At 54.4% G+C, this 20382-nt stretch overlaps 1 protein-coding gene across 1 annotated transcript; it reads left to right on the top strand.

Annotated features, from left to right (window-relative positions):
• Nucleotides 1-232: 232 nt before the first annotated feature.
• Nucleotides 233-19890, top strand: LOC142486344 (platelet-activating factor acetylhydrolase IB subunit alpha1-like; the record flags this gene model as incomplete). Its single annotated transcript, XM_075584970.1, has 4 exons — nt 233-316; nt 11793-11879; nt 16820-16909; nt 19774-19890. Coding segments are annotated over exons 1-4 (336 nt in total), but the record flags the coding sequence as incomplete, so codon positions are not given.
• Between the last annotated feature and the right edge of the window lie 492 nt (nt 19891-20382).

The raw sequence follows: 20382 nt of genomic DNA, 5'->3' as shown, positions 1-20382 counted from the left end.
GTCCGTCCTTCTATGTGCGCTGCGAGGGCGGACTCGCTCAACATCACTACAACAGGGGCGCATTGTGCTCCCCCGCGCGCTGGGGCAGGTGGTACGGTCCTCCTGGTCACAGTGCGGCCTTTGGGCGCGTCCATTCTCAGATCGGGGGGGCCAGGGGCAGAGGCTGTACTTACCGGACGGATCCATCGGACATCAGGTGCAGGGGGATATGCAGTGCGCGCGCGGAGAACCTGTCAGTGCGCGGGCTTCAGATCCCCCCACGTGTGTGCAGCTGATGGTACGGCCCGGGAAGAAGGATCCAGCGCTGGAGATAGAGGTGTGTGTTATACAGAGGTGTGTGTGTGTGTTATACAGAGGTGTGTGTGTGTGTTATACAGAGGTGTGTGTGTTATACACAGGTGTGTGTGTGTGTTATACAGAGGAGTGTGTGTGTTATACACAGGTGTGTGTGTGTGTGTGTGTGTGTGTGTTATACAGAGGTGTATGTGTGTGTTATACAGAGGTGTATGTGTGTGTTATACAGAGGTGTGTGTGTTATACAGAGGTGTGTGTGTTATACAGAGGTGTGTGTGTTATACAGAGGTGTGTGTGTGTTATACAGAGGTGTGTGTGTGTTATACAGAGGTGTGTGTGTGTTATACAGAGTTGTGTGTGTGTTATACAGAGGTGTATGTGTTATACAGAGGTGTGTGTGTTATACAGAGGTGTGTGTGTTATACAGAAGTGTGTGTGTTATACAGAAGTGTGTGTGTTATACAGAGGTGTGTGTGTTATACAGAGGTGTGTGTGTTATACAGAGGTGTGTGTGTTATACAGAGTTGTGTGTGTGTTATACAGAGTTGTGTGTGTGTTATACAGAGGTGTGTGTTATACAGAGGTGTGTGTTATACAGAGGTGTGTGTTATACAGAGGTGTGTGTTATACAGAGGTGTGTGTTATACAGAGGTGTGTGTGTGTGTTATACAGAGGTGTGTGTGTGTGTGTTATATAGAGGTGTGTGTTATACAGAGGTGAGTGTGTTAGGCTGAGCTCAGACAGGAGGCGATGCGAGGTGCGCGCGTCTGTCGCAAATTTGGGTTGTGCGGTGGGTTTCCCGCGACGTCGCTCCGAAACAAATCAATTGACTCCTTCGTGAACGCTTATAGTAAGCGCGACAGCCACCAAAAAGTCGCCACATGTGACTGTCTCTAAACCAATCAGAGCGCGGTCCGCCCCCTTTCGTGACGTCACTGGCGACAGTCACTAAAAAACAAATGTATAACTTTGGCTGACGGCGACGGGTGACGTCATCAGTCGCGTCGCCAGCACTATAAACGCGGCCTTAATAACATGTTAATCAGATGCAACGGGGGCAAACGCGCCCCCCCCCCCTCCCACAGGTCAGCCGCTCCGCTTCCCCCCCCCCCACAGGTCAGCCGCTCCGCGCCTCCCCCACAGGTCAGCCGCGCCACACCCCCCCACCAGGTCAGCTGCGCCCCCCGCAGGTCAGCCGTGCCCCTCCCCCCCCCCCCAGGTCAGCCGCGCCCCCCGCAGGTCAGCTGTGCCCCTCCCCCCCCAGGTCAGCCGTTCCCTTGCTGCCCTCACCCAATATGGCTGCTCCTGGCCTTTCTAGCCCCGCCCCCCAGGTGTGGTCACATAGTGACGGCATTCTGCCTGGGGGGGGGGGGATGTTGGCTCCGGGCCGGGGACTCGGATAGCTGGCTCGGGGGGGGAGGGGGGCGGCTGGCAGAAGGCGGCAGCAGCAGCAGGGCAAGGAGAATAAGGCCGCGCTTATAGTGCTGGCGACGCGACTGGTGACGTCACGCGGCGCCACCATCGAAAGTTATAATTTGTTTTTTAGCGACTGTCGCCAGTGACGTCACGAAAGGGGGCGGGCCGTGCTCTGTGATTGGTTTAGAAACAGTCACATGTGGCGACTGTCTCTAAAAAACATTTACCCGGGTTCAAAATGTTTGGTTGCTGTCGCGCTTACTATAAGCGCGAGAGGCGGAGTCAGGGGATTTGTTTCGGTGCGACACCGCATGTGCCAGGCACTGTAAGTGCAGCCTAACACACACCACACTGACTGACACACACACCACACTGACTGACACACACACATACACACACACTGACTCACTGACACACTGACTGACTGACACACACACACACACACACACACTGACTGACACACACACACACTGACTGACACACACACACACACACACACACACTGACTGACACACACCACACTGACTGACACACACACCACACTGACTGACACACACACATACACACACACTGACTCACTGACACACACTGACTGACACACACACACACACACACACTGACTGACACACACACACACTGACTGACACACACACACACACACACTGACTGACACACACACACACACACACACACACTGACTGACACACACACACACTGACTGACACACACACACACTGACTGACACACACACACACACACACTGACTGACACACACACACACAGACAGATTTATATATAAATCTGACCTCTTGTGGATGTATTTCCAGGGGTATATTGTATTAATGAGCCCCTGTCTTGTCTTTCTGCTTTTTGATAAGCTTTATACACAGCATCCTTTTTATACTACTACTTTTCACACGTATTGTTTAACGGAGAAGCTCGGCCCTCGCTAATGGAAACCTCCGTACAATTCCTCGCTAGTCGGAGGCACTGGCTGGAAGGAATGTAGTTGATCCACCTCTGGTCATGATTGCTCATAGGATCCAAATAAGCGTTACCGACACCTCTTTAACATGGGTCCTGGTGCAAATCCCATCATCTAGAATGTAAATATCCAGAGAGGTGGCTTCTGTACCCATCGTAACATTCAAACCGAAATGGTTATTCAGTTCACTGACAAATGTCATCAGGGACTCCATGGTACCATTCCAAATGATGATGTCATCGATTACATCACTAGCTGTGGAGGAGCCACATCACCTCCTCCCAGAACCCCATATATAAGTTGGCTAACGATGGCGCAAATCTAGTGCACATAGCAGTGCTACATGTTTGACTGTAATAATTTTCCTGGCACAAGAAGTAATTGTGCTGAAGGATAAAATATATACTGGCGAGTAGAAAATCGCATTGTGAAATGGGTAAACTTTTACTAGTGTTTAAAAAATGCCGCACTGCTTCAACCCCTCCCTTATGAGGAATGCAGGTGTACAATGAAAAAAAAAAAATATGTGTATGTATATGATGTAGAGGTATCAGTACCGTGTTAGCCGAGCTTTAATAATCAAAAATGAATTGACAATACCGTTCTGTGGCTAACTAAATGCTTTTATTTGTGCGAGCTTTCGAGATACACTTTTGAGAATCTGGAGTATAAAATCAGAGGAAGGTTCACCTGTTCCTCCAGCAATGTCGTGTACCTCATCATGTGCATGAAATGCCATGGGCCCCCCCCCCCTCTGTCCGTTTGCCCCCCCCTCTGTCCGTTTGCCCCCCCTCTGTCCGTTTGCCCCCCCCTCTGTCCGTTTGCGCCCCCCCCTCTGTCCGTTTGCCCCCCCCCTCTGTCCGTTTGCCCCCCCTCTGTCCGTTTGCCCCCCCCCCTCTGTCCGTTTGCCCCCCCCCCTCTGTCCGTTTGCCCCCCCCTGTCCGTTTGCCCCCCCCCTCTGTCCGTTTGCCCCCCCTCTGTCCGTTTGCCCCCCCCCTTCTGTCCGTTTGCCCCCCCCCCCCTTCTGTCCGTTTGCCCCCCCCCTTCTGTCCGTTTGCCACCCCCCTTCTGTCCGTTTGCCACCCCCCTTCTGTCCGTTTGCCACCCCCCCTCTGTCCGTTTGCCAACCCCCCTCTGTCCGTTTGCCAACCCCCCTCTGTCCATTTGCCAACCCCCCTCTGTCCGTTTGCCCCCCCCCTCTGTCCGTTTGCCCCCCCTGTCCGTTTGCCTCCCCCCCCTCTGTCCGTTTGCCCCCCCCCTCTGTCTGTTAGCCCCCCCCCCTCTGTCCGTTGGCCCCCCCCTCTGTCCGTTTGCCCCCCCTCTGTCCGTTTGCCCCCCCTCTGTCCGTTTGCCCCCCCCTCTGTCCGTTTGTCCCCCCCTCTGTCCGTTTGCCCCCCCCTCTGTCCGTTTGCCCCCCCTGTCCGTTTGCCCCCCCCCTCTGTCCGTTTGTCCCCCCCCTGTCCGTTTGCCCCCCCCTCTGTCCGTTTGCCTCCCCCCCCCCCCTGCATGAGCGTGCGAGCACAGCGGGAGAGGGGATGTGCTGATCCACATTGAAGAAGGTAAGCGCGCCAAGCGCATAGCGAGCTCAGCGCCAGCGGGGACTCAGCCTTAGGAAGCGGTGTGGGATGGGAGGAGGCAACAGAGGGGATGTTCTGACGTATGGATTACACCTTTTCCTTAAAATAGTCAGCAAAGTCCTGAGGTGAGATGGAGGAAGAAGAGGAGGCAGCTGAGGGTGGTTTGAGTAGAGAGTCAAAGACAGAGCACAGTCGGCGTGGGTTAGACTTGTGCATGTTGATTAGTGCAGAAAAGTAGGCTTGTTTAGCTTGTGAGGGCAGAGATGAAACAGGACAGCATAAATTTGTAGTGAAGGAAGTCTGCGAGAGTGTGAGATTTCCTCCAGAGGCGTTCAGAGGAACGAGTGGAGGAACGCAGCATGCGCGTGTGGGAATTTAACCAGGGTCTAGGGTTAAAAGGGCGAGGGCGGCAGAGAGAAAGCGGGGCATGTAGATCAAGAGAGGAGGACAAGGCAGAGTTGTAGTTCCTGACCAGGTTGTCAGGGTCTGTAGCAGAGCTGAGAGAGGAGAGGGAGGAGCGTAAAGTGGACTCAAAGTCAGGTAAGTGAATAGAGCGCAGGTTTCTGCAGAACCCAGGGGTAGATGGAGGGGGAGAAGCGAGATAGAGAGAATGAGATGAGGTGATGGTCAGAGAGAGGAAATGGAGAAATCGGAGAGAGAGAAGTTTTTAGTGAAAACCAGGTCTAAGTAGTGGCCATCCTTGTGGGTGCTGGCTGCAGTCCACTGTTGAAGGCCAAAAGAAGAGGTTAGAGAAAGAAAGCGGGAAGCCCAAGGGAGAGAGGGGTCATCAATGTGGCAATTGAAGTCCCCAAGGAGAAGAACAGAGGAGTCTGAGGAGAGAAAGAAAGAGAGCCAGGATTCAAAGTGAGAGAGAAAGGCAGAAGGGGGATGAGTAGAGGTAGGTGGGCGATAGATGACCGCCACATGGACAGGGAGAGGAGAGAAGATCTTGACAGTGTGAACCTCAAAGGAGGGAAAAGCAAGAGATGCAGGAATAGGAAGGGTTCGGTAACGGCAGAGAGAGGAGAGCAGGAGCCCCACACCTCCACCCCTGCCATCAGGGCGCGGAGTGTGGGAGAAGGAAAGGCCACCATAAGAGAGGGCAGCTTCCAGAGCAGAGTCAGACTGAGTGAGCCAGGTCTCAGTTATAGCAAATAGGAGCAGAGAGTGAGAGAGGAAGAAGTCATGCACAGAGAGGAACTTGTTAGAGAGGGAGCGAGCGTTCCAAAGGGCACAGGAGAAAGGGAGAGAGGAGGGAGGGTGGCAGGGGATGGGTATGAGGTTGGAGGGGTTGACACCAGAAGGAGTAGAGGTTGCAGTTGGCAGGCGAGGACGAGCGCATGTAGGAATAAGGCAGGGACCAGGATTGGGAGAGATATCCCCAGAAGCGAGGAGGAGAAGCATGGACAGAAAGAGAATATGTGAGGAGGATTTCTAGGGGTGTGTTTTAGTGCAGGGTGTATAACTGTGTGGTGTCAGAGGGCGCAGGTAAGAAAGGAGTTCCTGTGAACAGAGAAGTGGTGAAGTAAGGAGAGATGGCGAAATATGAATAGAGTTAGAGACATCCAGAGGCTGGTGGAAGGAAATGCATAATTTGAAAATAAGTGAGGTCACAGCAAATATAAAAAGTAAAGGCGGCATCACAGCGATAGTAACGTGCGGAGATGTGCAGTCTGGTATAGATGATATCATCCTTTCCAGCGTAGATCAAATGCAGGAATCGGGGCCAGGAGGTGTGTCCACTTTTCACATCTTTTGAACTTCCTGTTAAACTTCAGCACTAACCCCGGCTACTTCCTTTTAAACTTCAGCACAAACCCCGGCTACTTCCTGTTAAACTTCAGCACTAACCCGGGCTACTTCCTGTTAAACTTCAGCACTAACCCCGGCTACTTCCTGTTAAACTTCAGCACTAACCCCGGCTACTTCCTTTTAAACTTCAGCACAAACCCCGGCTACTTCCTTTTAAACTTCAGCACAAACCCCGGCTACTTCCTTTTAAACTTCAGCACAAACCCCGGCTACTTCCTTTTTAAACTTCAGCACTAACCCGGGCTACTTCCTGTTAAACTTCAGCACTAACCCCGGCTACTTCCTTCTAAACTTCAGCACTAACCCCGGCTACTTCCTTTTAAACTTCAGCACTAACCCCGGCTACTTCCTTCTAAACTTCAGCACTAACCCCGGCTACTTCCTTTTAAACTTCAGCACTAACCCCGGCTATTTCCTGTTAAACTTCAGCACAAACCCCGGCTACTTCCTGTTAAACTTCAGCACTAACCCCGGCTACTTCCTTTTAAACTTCAGCACAAACCCCGGCTACTTCCTTTTATACTTCAGCACTAACCCCGGCTACTTCCTTTTATACTTCAGCACTAACCCCGGCTACTTCCTTTTATACTTCAGCACTAACCCCGGCTACTTCCTTTTATACTTCAGCACTAACCCCGGCTACTTCCTTCTAAACTTCAGCACTAACCCCGGCTACTTCCTTTTAAACTTCAGCACAAACCCCGGCTACTTCCTTTTATACTTCAGCACTAACCCCGGCTACTTCCTTTTATACTTCAGCACTAACCCCGGCTACTTCCTTTTATACTTCAGCACTAACCCCGGCTACTTCCTTTTATACTTCAGCACTAACCCCGGCTACTTCCTTTTATACTTCAGCACTAACCCCGGCTACTTCCTTTTATACTTCAGCACTAACCCCGGCTACTTCCTTTTATACTTCAGCACTAACCCCGGCTACTTCCTTTTAAACTTCAGCACTAACACCGGCTACTTCCTTTTAAACTTCAGCACTAACCCGGCTACTTCCTTTTAAACTTCAGCACAAACCCCGGCTACTTCCTTTTAAACTTCAGCACTAACCCCGGCTACTTCCTTTTAAACTTCAGCACAAACCCCGGCTACTTCCTTTTATACTTCAGCACTAACCCCGGCTACTTCCTTTTATACTTCAGCACTAACCCCGGCTACTTCCTTTTAAACTTCAGCACTAACCCGGGCTACTTCCTGTTAAACTTCAGCACTAACCCCGGCTACTTCCTTTTAAACTTCAGCACTAACCCGGCTACTTCCTTTTAAACTTCAGCACTAACCCCGGCTACTTCCTTTTAAACTTCAGCACTAACCCCGGCTACTTCCTTTTAAACTTCAGCACTAACCCGGGCTACTTCCTTTTAAACTTCAGCACTAACCCGGGCTACTTCCTTCTAAACTTCAGCACAAACCCCGGCTACTTCCTTTTATACTTCAGCACTAACCCCGGCTACTTCCTTTTATACTTCAGCACTAACCCCGGCTACTTCCTTTTATACTTCAGCACTAACCCCGGCTACTTCCTTTTATACTTCAGCACTAACCCCGGCTACTTCCTTTTATACTTCAGCACTAACCCCGGCTACTTCCTTTTATACTTCAGCACTAACCCCGGCTACTTCCTTTTATACTTCAGCACTAACCCCGGCTACTTCCTTTTATACTTCAGCACTAACCCCGGCTACTTCCTTTTATACTTCAGCACTAACCCCGGCTACTTCCTTTTATACTTCAGCACTAACCCCGGCTACTTCCTTTTATACTTCAGCACTAACACCGGCTACTTCCTTTTAAACTTCAGCACTAACCCCGGCTACTTCTTTTTAAACTTCAGCACAAACCCCGGCTACTTCCTTTTAAACTTCAGCACTAACCCCGGCTACTTCCTTTTAAACTTCAGCACAAACCCCGGCTACTTCCTTTTATACTTCAGCACTAACCCCGGCTACTTCCTTTTATACTTCAGCACTAACCCCGGCTACTTCCTTTTATACTTCAGCACTAACCCCGGCTACTTCCTTTTAAACTTCAGCACTAACCCGGGCTACTTCCTGTTAAACTTCAGCACTAACCCCGGCTACTTCCTTTTAAACTTCAGCACTAACCCGGCTACTTCCTTTTAAACTTCAGCACTAACCCCGGCTACTTCCTTTTAAACTTCAGCACTAACCCCGGCTACTTCCTTTTAAACTTCAGCACTAACCCGGGCTACTTCCTTTTAAACTTCAGCACTAACCCGGGCTACTTCCTTCTAAACTTCAGCACTAACCCCGGCTACTTCCTTCTAAACTTCAGCACTAACTCCGGCTACTTCCTTTTAAACTTCAGCACTAACCCCGGCTACTTCCTTTTAAATTTCAGCACTAACCCGGGCTACTTCCTTTTAAATTTCAGCACTAACCCGGGCTACTTCCTTTTACACTTCAGCACTAACCCCGGCTACTTCCTTTTACACTTCAGCACTAACCCGGCTACTTCCTTTTACACTTCAGCACTAACCCCGGCTACTTCCTTTTAAACTTCAGCACTAACCCGGCTACTTCCTTTTAAACTTCAGCACTAACCCCGGCTACTTCCTTTTAAACTTCAGCACTAACCCCGGCTACTTCCTTTTAAACTTCAGCACTAACCCGGGCTACTTCCTTTTAAACTTCAGCACTAACCCGGGCTACTTCCTTCTAAACTTCAGCACTAACCCGGGCTACTTCCTTCTAAACTTCAGCACTAACCCCGGCTACTTCCTTCTAAACTTCAGCACTAACTCCGGCTACTTCCTTTTAAACTTCAGCACTAACCCCGGCTACTTCCTTTTAAATTTCAGCACTAACCCCGGCTACTTCCTTTTATACTTCAGCACTAACCCCGGCTACTTCCTTTTAAACTTCAGCACTAACCCCGGCTACTTCCTTTTATACTTCAGCACTAACCCCGGCTACTTCCTTTTAAACTTCAGCACTAACCCGGGCTACTTCCTGTTAAACTTCAGCACTAACCCCGGCTACTTCCTTTTAAACTTCAGCACTAACCCGGCTACTTCCTTTTAAACTTCAGCACTAACCCCGGCTACTTCCTTTTAAACTTCAGCACTAACCCCGGCTACTTCCTTTTAAACTTCAGCACTAACCCCGGCTACTTCCTTTTAAACTTCAGCACTAACCCCGGCTACTTCCTTTTTAAATTTCAGCACTAACCCCGGCTACTTCCTTTTAAACTTCAGCACTAACCCGGGCTACTTCCTTCTAAACTTCAGCACTAACCCGGCTACTTCCTTTTAAACTTCAGCACTAACCCCGGCTACTTCCTTTTAAACTTCAGCACTAACCCCGGCTACTTCCTTCTAAACTTCAGCACTGACCCCGGCTACTTCCTGTTAAACTTCAGCACTAACCCGGCTACTTCCTTTTAAACTTCAGCACTAACCCGGGCTACTTCCTGTTAAACTTCAGCACTAACCCGGCTACTTCCTTTTAAACTTCAGCACTAACCCCGGCTACTTCCTTTTAAACTTCAGCACTAACCCCGGCTACTTCCTTTTATACTTCAGCACTAACCCCGGCTACTTCCTTTTACACTTCAGCACTAACCCCGGCTACTTCCTTTTACACTTCAGCACTAACCCCGGCTACTTCCTTTTAAACTTCAGCACTAACCCGGCTACTTCCTTTTAAACTTCAGCACTAACCCCGGCTACTTCCTTTTAAACTTCAGCACTAACCCCGGCTACTTCCTTTTAAACTTCAGCACTAACCCGGGCTACTTCCTTTTAAACTTCAGCACTAACCCGGGCTACTTCCTTCTAAACTTCAGCACTAACCCCGGCTACTTCCTTTTAAACTTCAGCACTAACCCCGGCTACTTCCTTTTAAATTTCAGCACTAACCCCGGCTACTTCCTTTTATACTTCAGCACTAACCCCGGCTACTTCCTTTTAAACTTCAGCACTAACCCCGGCTACTTCCTTTTAAACTTCAGCACTAACCCCGGCTACTTCCTTTTATACTTCAGCACTAACCCCGGCTACTTCCTTTTAAACTTCAGCACTAACCCGGGCTACTTCCTGTTAAACTTCAGCACTAACCCCGGCTACTTCCTTTTAAACTTCAGCACTAACCCGGCTACTTCCTTTTAAACTTCAGCACTAACCCCGGCTACTTCCTTTTAAACTTCAGCACTAACCCCGGCTACTTCCTTTTAAACTTCAGCACTAACCCCGGCTACTTCCTTTTAAACTTCAGCACTAACTCCGGCTACTTCCTTTTAAACTTCAGCACTAACCCGGGCTACTTCCTTCTAAACTTCAGCACTAACCCGGCTACTTCCTTTTAAACTTCAGCACTAACCCCGGCTACTTCCTTTTAAACTTCAGCACTAACCCCGGCTACTTCCTTCTAAACTTCAGCACTGACCCCGGCTACTTCCTGTTTAACTTCAGCACTGACCCCGGCTACTTCCTGTTAAACTTCAGCACTAACCCGGCTACTTCCTTTTAAACTTCAGCACTAACCCGGGCTACTTCCTGTTAAACTTCAGCACTAACCCGGCTACTTCCTGTTAAACTTCAGCACTAACCCCGGCTACTTCCTTTTAAACTTCAGCACTAACCCCGGCTACTTCCTTTTATACTTCAGCACTAACCCCGGCTACTTCCTTTTACACTTCAGCACTAACCCCGGCTACTTCCTGTTAAACTTCAGCACTAACCCCGGCTACTTCCTGTTAAACTTCAGCACTAACCCAGCTACTTCCTTTTAAACTTCAGCACTAACCCCGGCTACTTCCTTTTAATCTTCAGCACTAACCCTGGCTACTTCCTTTTAATCTTCAGCACTAACCCCGGCTACTTCCTTTTATACTTCAGCACTAACCCGGGCTACTTCCTTTTAAACTTCAGCACTAACCCCGGCTACTTCCTTTTATACTTCAGCACTGACCCCGGCTACTTCCTGTTAAACTTTAACCCTGGCTGCTGTGTGCTTACTTATATACTACTAAAATGTCACCTGACTGGCCAAAGTAACTTAATTAGCACATGTGAGGGACGGTAAAACAGGTGGTTTTTCTGAGCAGGGTGTGAAGCTTCATTGAATTAAGACACTTCAAGGGATGATTTGAAGACAGACGGAGACAATTGAAATCTGGTTTTACATTCATTGTAACATCGCCGGAAGAAGAGATCAGTGTATCTCCAAAGCTCCCAGGAATAAAAGCATTTTGTTAGCCACAGAACGGATATATATATCTCTCAGGTCTGTAAATCTGCCTTTCACCATTATCACCCAGCATACAGGGCTTCCTTGCAGCAAGGGATTCTGGGAAATGACATGCAAATGAGCACACACACACGTACACACGTGAAGTCTGGCTGCTAACGAACCATTCCGTTAATAGACGATTATATCTAGGAAAGTTCGCACTGCAGCGCGCCGTGAAGAGGATTGTGGGTGGGACGTTATTAAGGTAATCAATACATGGTTATCGCTCGTCCTCTGGTCCCTGCCAGATCGTGTGTGTGTGTGTGTGTGTGTGTGTGTGTGTGTGTGTGTGTGTGTGTGTGTGTGTGTGTGTGTGTGTGTGTGTGTGTGTGTGTGATAAGGTAACATGCCGGTGTCTGTGCAGAAGAGCTGACGCTCTAGTGTGCGTTTGCGTCCTGTCCCGCTGTGTGTTTCTAGCACCGTCTCTGTATTTCTTCCCTTCAGGAAATCATGAGTGACAAGGACACGAACCCCGCTGCCGTCCCAACCGCGATGCCAGACGTGCACGGTGACGGGCGCTGGCGCTCACTGGTGAGCACGGTCACCTCCTCCTGTATTTCTCACCACCCGCGGCCCCTCCGTGTCCTGTGCGTTACCCGGCGTGGGATAGTGGGGTCACAGGGCCCCCCTCCTCCTGTACTTCTCACCGCCCGCGGCCCCCCCGTGTCCTGTGCGTTACCCGGCCTGGGATAGTGGGGTCACAGGGCCCCTCCTCCTGTACTTCTCACCGCCCGCGGCCCCCCCGTGTCCTGTGCGTTACCCGGCGTGGGATAGTGGGGTCACAGGGCCCCCCCTCCTGTACTTCTCACCGCCCGCGGCCCCCCCGTGTCCTGTGCGTTACCCGGCGTGGGATAGTGGGGTCACAGGGCCCCCCCTCCTGTACTTCTCACCGCCCGCGGCCCCCCCGTGTCCTGTGTGTTACCCGGCGTGGGATAGTGGGGTCACAGGGCCCCCCCTCCTGTACTTCTCACCGCCCGCGGCCCCCCCGTGTCCTGTGTGTTACCCGGCGTGGGATAGTGGGGTCACAGGCCCCCCTCCTCCTGTACTTCTCACCGCCCGCGGCCCCCCCGTGTCCTGTGTGTTACCCGGCGTGGGATAGTGGGGTCACAGGGCCCCCTCCTCCTGTACTTCTCACCGCCCGCGGCCCCCCCCCCCCCGTGTCCTGTGCGTTACCCGGCGTGGGATAGTGGGGTCACAGGGCCTCCCCCTCCTGTACTTCTCACCGCCCGCGGCCCCCCCCCCCCGTGTCCTGTGCGTTACCCGGCGTGGGATAGTGGGGTCACAGGCCCCCCTCCTCCTGTACTTCTCACCGCCCGCGGCCCCCCCGTGTCCTGTGTGTTACCCGGCGTGGGATAGTGGGGTCACAGGGCCCCCCTCCTGTACTTCTCACCGCCCGCGGCCCCCCCGTGTCCTGTGTGTTACCCGGCGTGGGATAGTGGGGTCACAGGGCCCCCCCTCCTGTACTTCTCACCGCCCGCGGCCCCCCCCGTGTCCTGTGTGTTACCCGGCGTGGGATAGTGGGGTCACAGGCCCCCCTCCTCCTGTACTTCTCACCGCCCGCGGCCCCCCCGTGTCCTGTGCATTACCCGGCGTGGGATAGTGGGGTCACAGGGCCCCCCTCCTCCTGTACTTCTCACCGCCCGCGGTCCCCCCGTGTCCTGTGTGTTACCCGGCGTGGGATAGTGGGGTCACAGGGCCTCCCCCCCCCCCCCCCCTCCTGTACTTCTCACCGCCCGCGGCCCCCCCGTGTCCTGTGTGTTACCCGGCGTGGGATAGTGGGGTCACAGGGCCCCTCCTCCTGTACTTCTCACCGCCCGCGGCCCCCCCGTGTCCTGTGTGTTACCCGGCGTGGGGTAGTGGGGTCACAGGGCCCCCCCTCCTGTACTTCTCACCGCCCGCGGCCCCCCCGTGTCCTGTGTGTTACCCGGCATGGGATAGTGGGGTCACAGGCCCCCCTCCTCCTGTACTTCTCACCGCCCGCAGCCCCCCCGTTTCCTGTGTGTTACCCGGCGTGGGATAGTGGGGTCACAGGGCCCCCCCTCCTGTACTTCTCACCGCCCGCGGCCCCCCCGTGTCCTGTGTGTTACCCGGCGTGGGATAGTGGGGTCACAGGCCCCCCTCCTCCTGTACTTCTCACCGCCCGCGGCCCCCCTGTGTCCTGTGTGTTACCCGGCGTGGGATAGTGGGGTCACAGGGCCACCCTCCTCCTGTACTTCTCACCGCCCGCGGCCCCCCCGTGTCCTGTGTGTTACCCGGCGTGGGATAGTGGGGTCACAGGCCCCCCTCCTCCTGTACTTCTCACCGCCCGCGGCCCCCCCGTGTCCTGTGCGTTACCCGGCGTGGGATAGTGGGGTCACAGGACCCCCCTCCTCCTGTACTTCTCACCGCCCGCGGCCCCCCCGTGTCCTGTGTGTTACCCGGCGTGGGATAGTGGGGTCACAGGGCCCCCCTCCTCCTGTACTTCTCACCGCCCGCGGCCCCCCCGTGTCCTGTGTGTTACCCGGCGTGGGATAGTGGGGTCACAGGGTCCCCCTCCTCCTGTACTTCTCACCGCCCGCGGCCCCCCCGTGTCCTGTGTGTTACCCGGCGTGGGATAGTGGGGTCACAGGGCCCCCCTCCTCCTGTACTTCTCACCGCCCGCGGCCCCCCCGTGTCCTGTGTGTTACCCGGCGTGGGATAGTGGGGTCACAGGCCCCCCTCCTCCTGTACTTCTCACCGCCCGCGGCCCCCCCGTGTCCTGTGCGTTACCCGGCGTGGGATAGTGGGGTCACAGGGCCCCCCTCCTCCTGTACTTCTCACCGCCCGCGGCCCCCCCGTGTCCTGTGTGTTACCCGGCGTGGGATAGTGGGGTCACAGGGCCCCCCTCCTCCTGTACTTCTCACCGCCCGCGGCCCCCCCGTGTCCTGTGTGTTACCCGGCGTGGGATAGTGGGGTCACAGGGTCCCCCTCCTCCTGTACTTCTCACCGCCCGCGGCCCCCCCGTGTCCTGTGTGTTACCCGGCGTGGGATAGTGGGGTCACAGGGCCCCCCTCCTGTACTTCTCACCGCCCGCGGCCCCCCCGTGTCCTGTGTGTTACCCGGCGTGGGATAGTGGGGTCACAGGCCCCCCTCCTCCTGTACTTCTCACCGCCCGCGGCCCCCCCGTGTCCTGTGTGTTACCCGGCGTGGGATAGTGGGGTCACAGGCCCCCCTCCTCCTGTACTTCTCACCGCCCGCGGCCCCCCCGTGTCCTGTGTGTTACCCGGCGTGGGATAGTGGGGTCACAGGGCCCCCCTCCTCCTGTACTTCTCACCGCCCGCGGCCCCCCCGTGTCCTGTGTGTTACCCGGCGTGGGATAGTGGGGTCACAGGCCCCCCCTCCTGTACTTCTCACCGCCCGCGGCCCCCCCCGTGTCCTGTGTGTTACCCGGCGTGGGATAGTGGGGTCACAGGGCCCCCCTCCTCCTGTACTTCTCACCGCCCGCGGCCCCCCCGTGTCCTGTGTGTTACCCGGCGTGGGATAGTGGGGTCACAGGGCCCCCCCTCCTGTACTTCTCACCGCCCGAGGCCCCCCCGTGTCCTGTGTGTTACCCGGCGTGGGATAGTGGGGTCACAGGGCCCCCCTCCTCCTGTACTTCTCACCGCCCGCGGCCCCCCCGTGTCCTGTGTGTTACCCGGCGTGGGATAGTGGGGTCACAGGGCCCCCCCTCCTGTACTTCTCACCGCCCGCGGCCCCCCCGTGTCCTGTGTGTTACCCGGCGTGGGATAGTGGGGTCACAGGGCCCCCCCTCCTGTACTTCTCACCGCCCGCGGCCCCCCCGTGTCCTGTGCGTTACCCGGCGTGGGATAGTGGGGTCACAGGGCCCCCCCTCCTGTACTTCTCACCGCCCGCGGCCCCCCCCGTGTCCTGTGTGTTACCCGGCATGGGATAGTGGGGTCACAGGGCCCCCCCTCCTGTACTTCTCACCGCCCGCGGCCCCCCCGTGTCCTGTGCGTTACCCGGCGTGGGATAGTGGGGTCACAGGGCTCCCCTCCTCCTGTACTTCTCACCGCCCGCGGCCCCCCCGTGTCCTGTGCGTTACCCGGCGTGGGATAGTGGGGTCACAGGGTCCCCCCTCCTGTACTTCTCACCGCCCGCGGCCCCCCCGTGTCCTGTGTGTTACCCGGCGTGGGATAGTGGGGTCACAGGGCCCCCCCTCCTGTACTTCTCACCGCCCGCGGCTCCCCCGTGTCCTGTGTGTTACCCGGCGTGGGATAGTGGGGTCACAGGGCCCCCCCCCTCCTGTACTTCTCACCGCCCGCGGCCCCCCCGTGTCCTGTGTGTTACCCGGCGTGGGATAGTGGGGTCACAGGGCCCCCCCTCCTGTACTTCTCACCGCCCGCGGCCCCCCGTGTCCTGTGTGTTACCCGGCGTGGGATAGTGGGGTCACAGGGCCCCCCCTCCTGTACTTCTCACCGCCCGCGGCCCCCCCGTGTCCTGTGTGTTACCCGGCGTGGGATAGTGGGGTCACAGGGCCCCCCCTCCTGTACTTCTCACCGCCCGCGGCCCCCCCGTGTCCTGTGTGTTACCCGGCGTGGGATAGTGGGGTCACAGCGCCCCCCTCCTCCTGTACTTCTCACCGCCCGCGGCCCCCCCGTGTCCTGTGTGTTACCCGGCGTGGGATAGTGGGGTCACAGGGCCCCCCTCCTCCTGTACTTCTCACCGCCCGCGGCCCCCCCCGTGTCCTGTGTGTTACCCGGCGTGGGATAGTGGGGTCACAGGGCCCCCCTCCTCCTGTACTTCTCACCGCCCGCGGCCCCCCCGTGTCCTGTGTGTTACCCGGCGTGGGATAGTGGGGTGACAGGCCCCCCTCCTCCTGTACTTCTCACCGCCCGCGGCCCCCCGTGTCCTGTGTGTTACCCGGCGTGGGATAGTGGGGTCACAGGCCCCCCTCCTCCTGTACTTCTCACCGCCCGCGGCCCCCCCGTGTCCTGTGTGTTACCCGGTGTGGGATAGTGGGGTCACAGGGCCCCCCCTCCTGTACTTCTCACCGCCCGCGGCCCCCTGTGTCCTGTGTGTTACCCGGCGTGGGATAGTGGGGTCACAGGGCCCCCTCCTCCTGTACTTCTCACCGCCCGCGGCCCCCCCGTGTCCTGTGTGTTACCCGGCGTGGGATAGTGGGGTCACAGGGCTCCCCTCCTCCTGTACTTCTCACCGCCCGCGGCCCCCCCGTGTCCTGTGTGTTACCCGGCGTGGGATAGTGGGGTCACAGGGCCTCCTCCTGTACTTCTCACCGCCCGCGGCCCCCCCGTGTCCTGTGCGTTACCCGGCGTGGGATAGTGGGGTCACAGGGCCCCCTCCTCCTGTATCACTGCGGGGGTTACTGAGCCTGTGTGTGTGTGTGTGTGTGTGTGTGTGTGTGTGTGTGTGTGTGTGTGTGTGTGTGTGTGTGTGTGTGTGTGTGTGTGTGTGTGTGTGTGTGTGTGTGACACTGCTGTGTGTGTATTTCTCAGCACAATCACTTTGTGTGTGACAGTAAGGATAAGGAGCCTGAGGTTGTGTTCATCGGGGATTCTAACGTCCAATTTCTGCACCAGCTCGAGGTGAGACAAGTAAGGGGCGGGGCATATCGGTGGGGGCGGGGTATATAGGGAAGTGGGGTATATAGATGGATAGGGGGGGCATATCGGTGGGGGCGGGGTATATAGGGAAGTGGGGTATATAGATGGATGGGGGGGCATATCGGTGGGGGTGGGGTATATAGATGGATAGGGGGGGCATATCGATGGGGGCGGGGTATATAGGGAAGTGGGGTATATAGATGGATAGGTGGGGTATATAGACGTGTGGACTATATTGGCAGGTGGGTATATAGGCGGGTGGGTGTGGATGGTATATAGGCGGGTGGGGTATATAGACTTGTTGGTGCAGGGATATATAGGGAAACAGTTGTAATGCAGAATAAACATTTAATAATAAAACATAACTGAAATAAATCAAATGTGTTTGCAGAAACCAGTATCACAAATGGGCAAGTGAGGGGTGGGGGGGGGGGATGGGGGAAGGAAAAGGGGAAAAAAACATGAAACACACAGAATATACACAAAAAACGGAGAACGGCAAGTATGCTAGGGGGGCAACGTTTCGAGGGACTACCTCTTCATCTGGCCCATTCCCCCTGGTCCAAAAGGTCCCAGAGGTACTTCACTCCACATGAGCACAAGGAGCAGACCACAGGGTTTGATTACTGTCTGCATTTGCTATTGCCATTAACCTTTCATTGACTGTTGTGGACTCCTGGTGCTTCTTTGCAAGCTGCTTTCTTGCAGGCTGTGTTCAGCCGTTACTGTACCATTGCCCACGGTTTCTTGTGGTACTTGAACTACTGGCATTGACTGTAGTGGATTCTTGCTGCCCTGCTATTAGCTCTTTAGCTGTATTTAGCCTACACTGTATGTTTACAGAAAAAAGACGGTGTGAAACAGCGCTATAAATATTAATAAAAACACTTAATTAGTGAACAACACTGGCAGCCAGGTAAAAACTGACAGTACGGTCAGTCAGAGAGCATAGAAAAAAAGGGATAAACTGGCGCCACCAATAATAAAGTGAAAACCAAACCAAAATGGTGTAACGTCCAAATGGAGTCCTAGTAAGGCTTGTAATGAAGGATTCTCACATCAACGAAGTAATATGTGGAAAAAGAACAAAACAAATGATGGTGCAGTAAGTCAATCACCGAGACTAAAAGACAAAGCCAGACTAACAACACAAGACAAACAAGACAGACAAACGAAAATACACTAGCACGGCTTAATAATAAAGACAAAGCTAATTTATTACTGGGTGTGGAGGGTGACAGTAACACGCATCCGGAGGGGTAAAATTAAAAACCCTACTCACAAGATGCTAGATATTAACAGGCAACAGGCTGGAAACATGCTGCTGGGCTTCCAAGATGGCGACCGGAGCACTCTCGCTGGCGTCCTCACGTGACAGAGGTGGAAGGTGGGTCACACGAATGACGGGACTTCCGGGCGCATGTGACGTCACGCCCACTGGAGTCCCACCGCAAACGTTCCTCCTTCACTGTTCCTCCGCAGGTACACCACGCGCATGCGTACGAAACGCGTCGGGAAGTTTTGAGTGTTTTTAGAGCCTTGTCCTGGCTTGTGGAGAAGTTTGCAGTTTGCAGTTCAGCAGTGGAGCCGTGGTGTTATCGTGGTGTTATCGTGGTGTTATCGTGGTGTACCTGCGGAGGAACAGTGAAGGAGGAACGTTTGCGGTGGGACTCCAGTGGGCGTGACGTCACATCCGCCCGGAAGTCCCGTCATTCGTGTGACCCACCTTCCACCTCTGTCACGTGAGGACGCCAGTGAGAGTGCTCCGGTCGCCATCTTGGAAGCCCAGCAGCATGTTTCCAGCCTGTTGCCTGTTAATATCTAGCATCTTGTGAGTAGGGTTTTTAATTTTACCCCTCCGGATGCGTGTTACTGTCACACTCCACAACCAGTAATAAATTAGCTTTGTCTTTATTATTAAGCCGTGCTAGTGTATCTTCGTTTGTCTGTCTTGTTTGTCTTGTGTTGTTAGTCTGGCTTTGTCTTTTAGTCTCAGTGATTGACTTACTGCACCATCATTTGTTTTGTTCTTTTTCCACATATTACTTCGTTGATGTGAGAATCCTTCATTACCAGCCTTACTAGGACTCCATTTGGACTTTACACCATTTTGGTTTGGTTTTCACTTTATTATTTGTGGCGCCAGTTTATCCCTTTTTTTCTATACACTGTATGTTTGCTATCTATTTTCAGGGGTGTCTGATTTGACCAGTTATAGGGGAAGGGAGGCTTAGGGAAGTACCTCTGGGACCTTTTGGACCAGGGGGAATGGGCCAGATGAAGAGGTAGTCCCTCGAAACGTCGCCCCCCTAGCATACTTGCAGTTCTCCGTTTTTTGTGTATATTCCTTGTGTTTCATGTTTTTTTCCCCTTTTCCTTTCTCCCCCCCCCCCACCCCTCACTTTGTGACTTGCCCATTTGTGACACTGGTTTCTGCAAACACATTTGATTTATTTCTGGTTTGTTTTATTATTAAATGTTTATTCTGCATTACAACTGTTTTCATCATTTAGCTATTAGACAGTGAGTGCTGGTACTTACGTAGATTTGTTAGTACTATACAGGGGAATAAGGGTCCCCTTTGGTTCCGTGCACCCTGCAATTGCATTAATTTAACATCATCAGAGTGCTGTCTATCGTCCCCCTTTTACCCAGGGATATATAGGAGGTCCAAGTATATAGACTGGTTGGTGCGGGTGGTATATAGGTGGGTGAGGTATATAGACTTGTTGGTGCAGGGATATATAGGAGGTCCAAGTATATAGACTGGTTGGTGCGGGTGGTATATAGGTGGGTGAGGTATATAGACGATGTATGTTTGCACAATGATGTCTCTCCCCCCTCAGGTCTGGAGGGAGCTCTTCTCTCCGCTGCATGCGCTGAATTTTGGTGGGGGGGGCGATGGGACGCAGCACGTTCTGTGGAGATTGGAGAACGGGGAAATGGAACATATCAAACCCAAGGTGAGGGGCGCGGTCGCACGGGGGGAGGAGGGGCGTGGTCGCACGGGAGGAGGAGGGGCGCAGTGGCACGGGGGGAGGAGGGGCACGGTCGCACGGGGGAAGGAGGGGCGCGGTCGCACGGGGGAGGGGCGCGGTCGCACGGGGGGAGGAGGGGCGCGGTCGCACGGGGGGAGGAGGGGCACGGGGGAGGAGGGGCTACTGGGTGTGGGCTGTGGGACGGGTAGCTGTGTTGGTGCTGGGAGTCTGTGTGTGTTGCAGGGGGTGGCTGTGTGCGTGTGTGCGTGAGTGTGTGTGCGCGTGTGTGTTGTAGGGGGTGGCTGTGTGTGTGTGTGTTGTAGGGGGTGGCTGTGTGTGTGTGTGTTGTAGGGGGTGGCTGTGTGTGTGTGTGTGTGTGTTGTAGGGGGTGGCTGTGTGTGTGTGTGTGTTGTAGGGGGTGGCTGTGTGTGTGTGTGTTGTAGGGGGTGGCTGTGTGTGTGTGTGTTGTAGGGCGTG

Source organism: Ascaphus truei, unplaced genomic scaffold, assembly GCF_040206685.1.
Source record: "Ascaphus truei isolate aAscTru1 unplaced genomic scaffold, aAscTru1.hap1 HAP1_SCAFFOLD_827, whole genome shotgun sequence".
NCBI classification, from domain to species: Eukaryota; Metazoa; Chordata; class Amphibia; order Anura; family Ascaphidae; genus Ascaphus; species Ascaphus truei.
This window is presented reverse-complemented; position numbering and strand designations above follow the sequence as displayed.